This window comes from Chrysochloris asiatica, unplaced genomic scaffold (assembly GCF_000296735.1).
Source record: "Chrysochloris asiatica unplaced genomic scaffold, ChrAsi1.0 scaffold00197, whole genome shotgun sequence".
Taxonomy (NCBI): Eukaryota; Metazoa; Chordata; class Mammalia; order Afrosoricida; family Chrysochloridae; genus Chrysochloris; species Chrysochloris asiatica.
In genome coordinates, this window is record NW_006408715.1 from 3,002,845 (window position 1) to 3,010,217 (window position 7,373).

The window sequence follows — 7,373 nt, forward strand, 5'->3', positions numbered from 1 at the left end:
AAGAATTGCTGCATTTGAGCTACGGTGTTGGAGAAGAGTATTGAAAGTACCATGAAATGCCAGAGAAACAAATCTATGTAGTAAGAAGTAAGCAGAATATTCCTTAGAAGCCAGTATGGCCAGACTTTGTCTCTCATACTTCAGACTTATTGTAAGAAAGGACCAACTGCTGAGAAGGACATCATGCTTGGTAAAGTGGAGTCAGCGAAAAAGAGGAAGACCCTCAATGAGGTGGATTGGCACAGGGGCAGCAGCCACAGGTTGAAGGATAACAGTGATTATGGGGATGTCGCAGGTCTGGGTAGTGTTCGTTCTGTTGTACATGAGTCTGAATAGACTAAATGGCACTTAACAACAATATATTGTTGTTGCTGTTAGGTGGTGTCGAGTCTGATTCATAGTAACCTTGTAAAGGGTTTCAGAGGAGTGACTAGCGGGTTTAAAACACTGACCTTATGATTAGCGGTCCAGTGCTTGTCCTATAGCACCACTATATAGGACCCTATATTTCTCATGGTGTGGCACTGTAGGATCAACACGGGAATGCTAACAAGGTCAGCAGTTCAAACCCACCAGCTGCTCTTCAGAAACCCTACACAGGGTTGCTATAAGTCAGAATGTACTCCATAGCACTTAACAACCTATATGTTGTTGTTAAGTGCCATTGAGTCAGTTCTGACTTATAGCAACCCTGTACAGGGTTTCTGAGGAGAGGCTGGTGAGTTTGAAGCGCCAACCTTGTGGTTCAAACCAATATTTTGGTCAAGTGCTTATCCTACAGCACCACACAAGGATTCCTTGTACATAGATCCATAGTTACATATGTATGTTTCCATTTAATGTTCATCGCCATCCTGGTTAGCAAATAAATAGTGAGTACCTGTGTGTGTGTATATTATTCTAAGAGTTGGGGGTGTATAGCAGTGAACCGAAAGGCAAAGTCCTTGCTTTTTACAGAAAAGAAATGATCTCCAGTTAGAGGAGAATCTTTAGGAGCTTAAGTGACTTGCTACAGCCACAAAGCTAGATGGTGGTGGCTCTGAACATAGATTGCTTGTACTCTGAGCCAGTCATTTTAACAATAACTCTCCTTTGTTCTTGACTCTGGTGACAGGTACCCGCAAGATGGAGTACAAGGGCAGCAGTTGGCATGAGACCTGCTTTACCTGCCATCGTTGCCAACAACCAATTGGAACTAAGAGTTTCATCCCTAAAGACAATCAGAATTTCTGTGTGCCTTGCTATGAGAAGCAATATGCCATGCAGTGTGTTCAATGCAAAAAGGTAACTCTTTCTTGCCTTTGGACCTTGCACATCTGGCCAGTTTTTCTCCATAACCCCACCTGTCAGTTCTCACTTTCCCCAAGAAAGTACCCTGTGGTACTTGTACCCATCACAGCCATGCCTACTTTACTTTGCATTTCATTATTCCGATGCACTTCTGGGCAGTTTCTCTCTTGAGCCTGGGTTGCAGTCCTTTCAAGGACACTGTTGTGCTCTGAGACTTTTAAAACTCCTTTAGCCCTACCTTTTATATATATATAAAACATTCCCATATATTTTCTCAGGTTTGACATAATGTGAGAAAGAAGAGCTCACTTTCCCCAAACTGCCTTTGTTATGGTGTTCTTTGAACAATCAAGAAAGCAACTGCTAAACTTGGTTGGGGGTTGGAGGGATTGGGTGGGCGAGAGAATGAAATGGCCGAGTGCACAGAGGAAAGTCAGGTCAGAGCAATATTGTGAAATTAGATGAAAGGAAGGTCACCAAAGGGAGTGGGTGACTGGGAAGCTTTGTAGAACAGTGCCTCAGTGGCATTTACAACCAAGTAAAGATTTTGAATCAGTGACGATAACTGAGATCGAGGACATTTATGAAAAGCAAGGCCACTGTTGACTAGAAACACTGACCCTGGCCCCCATGTTATCCTCCATGCCAGCCCATCACCACCGGAGGGGTCACTTACCGGGAGCAGCCCTGGCACAAGGAGTGTTTTGTGTGCACTGCCTGCAAGAAGCAGCTGTCCGGGCAGCGTTTTACATCTCGAGACGAGTTCGCTTACTGCCTGAATTGCTTCTGTGACTTATACGCCAAGAAGTGTGCAGGATGTACCAACCCAATCAGTGGTAAGTATTTAGCTTGAACCGAACATGGAATTCTCACTTAAATGCACTTGACTGTCTGTCAGTCTTCACATAGCAATTTGAAGATGACAAGGTATGTAGAGTTTTAGCATGGGAATCTGTTTCTAAAACTAAAGTCTCTAAGCCTAGCAAAAGTTTTCGTTAAATTAGATACACTCCAACAAGCAACTACTTCACCTCTTGTTCACCTGATCACTTTAAAGCATGTGGCCTGCTCTCTATCGGTTTATGAGCTTTGCTTTGGGATGCATGAGCTCCAAAACTGCACCTATATATGCGAGATCAAAGCTGGCGTTTTCAGGCTGAGCAATGGTGCTGTGCTTCATAGCCTCCTAGTGAGACTTTTCTACTGAAAGACTCTCATTCTGTGAGGGGGGCATACAGGGCACAGTCTAGGTACTTTTCCTGTCCCTTCCAAAGTGAACAGCCCCAAACTGATGGGCTGACAGACCCAAGTACTGGACTAAACTATTAAACACACTAAAATCAGTGACTGAGTAGGGAGAGAAAAGTGTATTATTCAACATTACAGGAAAAGTTCCACTATGTATGATTTCCAGCTATTACATTCAGCTCATTGGTTGTCCACAATACATAACTGAAAATTGGAAATGCATCAAGCCTGGTGGTATAACTGTTAAGCACTTGGCATGAACAGAAAGGTAGGAACTTGAACCCACCCTGTGGCTCTGTGGGAGAAAGAGCTGGCGATCTGTTCCCGGAAGGATTGTTGTTGCTGTTGTTGTTGTTAAGTGCCATCGAGTTGGTTCTGACACATAGCCATCGAGTTGGTTCTGACACATAGTATTGAGTTACCAAGGAGCAGCTGTGGTTGCTCCTTGGAACCATAACCTCCAACCTTGTGGTTCAAATCAACCTGCAGTCCAGTGCATTAACTCACAGCACCACACCAGGACTCTACCCTATGGGCAGCTCTACTCTGTCACGCAGGGGTGGGCTGTGAGTTGAAATTGACTCTATGGCAGCTAACAATAATAACAAAGGCCTGATCTTAACTGTCCTCTTTGTTTTCTTGCATTGTCGTTTTCCCACTATTCACAGGAATTGGAGGCACAAAGTACATCTCCTTTGAAGAACGGCAGTGGCATAATGATTGCTTTAACTGTAAGAAGTGCTCCCTCTCACTGGTGGGACGAGGCTTCCTCACAGAAAGGGATGATATCTTGTGTCCTGACTGTGGGAAAGATATTTGAAGGCGAGACAAAGAAGTTACTGCTTGCAATGTACACAGATTGATATAGTTCCTTTCTCAGCCAGGCAGTATTGCATTCTGGTCTTCATCAGCCGCATCAAGATTTTCCCCTTGTGCTTCTCAGTAACATTCACGTTTGTTTAAATCCTCCAATCCCTTTTACTACTTCAATCCCAGGGAAGGAGAAAACCTACGTAAATTCTAGGTGGGAAGGTGGTTTTGAATTTTTTGTAATGAGGTAAAGCAAATTCAAGAGTAAAACTCCTTTGATTGATGTCATTATAAATGTATTCTTTCTTTCACTGCATATTTAATTTTTAAGTGCAATGAATATGTGTCACGAACTTGAAAATTTTCCAAACTGTTTAAGGTAATGAATGAAGAGTTGGTCTTTATGACTGTGTAACTTCTTGACATATAGACCCTAAATCAAGATTATGTGATTGACAATAAAGTTATTCAGTATAAAATCTTGTTGCCACAGCGTGTGTGAAATAATGATTAAATCTGGAGGATCTGAGTATAAATAGCACTTCATTGCACTGTCCAGTGGTTATTTAAGGGCTGTATCAGTGGTAAACTATGTCACATCTTTTATGTAAAGAAATGGAAAAACTAAAACATCCTTCAGTCAGCACTTGTCTCTCTTCCTGGCTACCTGCCCTCTGTTTTCCTCTTTCCCAGACTTCCTTTAACTCTGAATGGAGTGCTTTGGCTTTCATGCAGTTACATACGCTCCAATCTACGAAACTAATGACAGAGGAGCCAGTTTTCAGGGTATTTTTTTCTTTCTTTCTTTTTTTAACTTTATTATGAATCGAGTGAAGGTAACAGACAAGATCATCAGCTTTACATTCAACAAATTATACACTTTGCTTCATCTCAGTGATTATGATTCCCTCCCTGCAACAACAGGTAACCTACTTCGTCCCTGTGGCTCCCCATTTACATCTTATATTTCACAAATGAACAAAGCAAAAACTGATGTACACAGACAAAATAAAAAATATGTATTCATTCAAATGTCCTAAGGGCATACTCTGCAAGCCAGCCCCCGACCATACTCACACAGCCTTACTCAGTCCGTGGGCCTAGAACCCAAAGATGTTCTCTCTCCATGCCGTTACCTCTGCCAACGTCTCTGCTGTTGCCACTTTTCTAGGTCAGAATCTCATGCTCCACTCATGCTCTTCTTGATGGCCCTGGGATCATCCATTCTGAAATAAAAGATTAACTACATCCCCTTTACACATCTTCTACAATGACAGCTGTGACAATCATGATTAATCCTGCTAACAGTTACAATTCCATCATAAAATTCTATCAGCACTAGCCCCACCCCCTTTCACCAGATCCATCTGGAGAAGAAAACTATTCAGTGGGATTCTACCTTACCTCCCTCGTTCTGAAACTAAGCACATTCATGAAAGCTTGTAAGCCAGCTACTTCATGTCTTTATGTTAAGTGCCATTGGGTTGGTTCCAACCCACAGCAACCCTGTATAGGGTTTCTGAGGAATGACTGGTAAGCTTGAAAAGCCAAACTTGTCGTTCGAATCAGTTTTGCAGTCTAGCGCAATAACTCACACCAGGACTCCTCTTGTTTTTATAGCCCCCAATTTTTTATAACAAATGTCTAAATTGCCTGCCCCTATCAACCCCAATGCACTGAGGAAACAAGCTTATTCCTTGATATGGAAAATCCTTCCATTCCAGTTGAAAATTTGAACAACTTTTGCATCCATAAGCAAAAGTCTAGTTCATCAAATTAAAGCAATTTGTACTTGCTCACAGTATCAAACATCTTTATCTTCATCTGGTCGAATCTGGTCAGCTAGCCATCCAAACCAGGTACTAGCTACAAGTTTCAGAGTTCATGCACACCTCCCTGCACTTCAGGACAACTGGCTGCTTCATCATCAGCTATAGCCTCCCAGGGGATAGGTCAGTGCCCATGGGCTCAGGATGCTCACCAATTTCAAACCTATTTATATAGCCACACTAGTCAAGACAGCCTGGTATTGGCAAAATGACAGGCACATAGACCAATGAAATAGAATTAAGAGCACAGAAGTATATTCATCCACCTATGGGCAGCTATCTTTGACAAAGGGCCGAAGTCCATTGTCATAGGTTGAAGCGTGTCCCCTCAGCGTATGTGTCACCTTGGCTGGGTCCGGATTCTCAGTGGTCTAGCAGTGATGTGATGATGTGATGTGGCAGTGATATGATGATTCCCCATGATGTCATCTGATGAATTAAACCTTACAATGCTTAAAGGTGGATTTCTAGCCAGATGGCAGACTAGGCAGATGCAATACATGGACCCTCCACAACAAAGATGGTGGTGGTGGTTATGTGCCGTGGAGTCAGTTCCGACTCATAGCAACCCTGTACATGATTTCCAAGGCTATAAATCTTTACGGGAGCAGAAAGCCTCATCTTTCTCCCATGGAACAGCTGGTAATTCTGAACTGCTGACCTTGAGGTTCACAGGCTGATTCGTAACCACTACACTACAACAAGGGTACAAGGGACCAAATAAAACAGATGAAAATTCTGGCATCTGAGCTTCAGAAGAAAGGCCAGAGAGGTGGATGGAAAGTTTTCTGGGAGGAGAGACTGAGCAGGGACAGAGAGAGAAGGAGACTGACTGGTGAGTGGCTGACCAGAGGTGGCTCACCCATCTTTTGGGCACCTTTGGCAGTAGAAGACAGCCTGGCAGAGCAGATTAATGTGGATGATGGGAAAGGTGCAATTTCTTTTTCTTCACACTCCCCTGGTGACCAGAGGTGTGGTCAGCCCCACCCTCATTCACTGCTAGTGGGGGACAGCTATGCCACTTTGGGGTGCCATTTTGGTGTCTGGATTCAGGTGGGTTCGTCTCCAGACCTACAAAACCTGCAGAATCACCCGTCCCCCAGTCACCCTTCCCCCAGCTTCCCTGTGATCCTAATAGGTACTGAAACCAGCTCCATCCAGGGCCCCATGAACTACTTCCAGATTGAGTGCTCTGAACATAGATAGACAGAAAAATAGAAGAAAACAAGGACAACACTTTAGAACAATTAAGGAAAGTGCTACAAGAACAAACAGACAAAATAAATGCAAATTTTGAAATAATACAAAACCTGCAATTAGAAATCCAGAAAATTAATACTAAAATTTCAGAAATGGGCAATACAGCGAAAGGGCAAAGAAGAAGATTCAAACCAATGGAACCCTGAATTAGTGACCTTGAAGATAACTCTCAATATTAGTATGCTATATGAACAATCAGAAAAAATAATGAAAAATCTAAAGTTTAAGAATTCTGTAGGGTACCATGAAGAGGAACAACTTACAAGTGATTGGAATTCCAGAACAGGAAGAGACCATCAAGAACACAGAGAAAATTGTTCAAGAGCTATTGGAAGAAATCTTCCTTAATATTATGAAAGACGAGAAGATAAGCATAAAAAAAGCTGTATGAACCCCAAACAGGATAGATCCCAAAAGAAAATCACCAAGACATACCATAAGCAAACTTTCCAAAATCAAAGACAAGAATCCTGAGAACAACTTGGAACACCGAAAAGTTACCTATAAAGGAGAACCAATAAGACAAAGCTCTGATTTCTCATTAGAAACCATGCAGGCATGAAGGCAATGGGATGATACCTACAAAACTCTGAAAGAAACAAACTGTCAACCAAGAATCACGTACCCAACAAAGCTGTCCCTCAAATACAATGAAATTCGGACATTTCCTGATAAGCAGAAATTGAATTTATAATGACCAGTTCAACTTTTTAAAAAAATGCTAAAGGGTGTTCTCTGGACTGAGAACCAACAACAATAGACAACAACCTGAGATTGCCATACATGACAACACCACCCAGAACTCAATCCAGATATAGAAGTATTTAAAATAAAACAAACCTGAAAATAGGGAGCAGAGATACCGATGTATAATGAATTTAACTTCAAAAGAGGGAATAGTGTAGACACAGAACTTCAAAAATTACAAGGAAATCA

General features: G+C 42.2%; 1 protein-coding gene across 1 annotated transcript in view; it reads left to right on the plus strand.

Moving 5' to 3' along the window:
- The window catches only part of FHL2 (four and a half LIM domains 2), a 37,143-nt gene extending 33,759 nt beyond the window's left edge, over positions 1-3,384 (plus strand). The window contains exons 3-5 of the mRNA XM_006872435.1: positions 1,115-1,284; positions 1,940-2,126; positions 3,207-3,384. Coding sequence (XP_006872497.1) covers positions 1,115-1,284; positions 1,940-2,126; positions 3,207-3,358 — 509 coding nt within the window. The 3' untranslated portion in view covers positions 3,359-3,384. The remainder of the gene's footprint in view (positions 1-1,114; positions 1,285-1,939; positions 2,127-3,206) is intronic.
- The last annotated feature ends 3,989 nt before the right edge of the window (positions 3,385-7,373 follow it).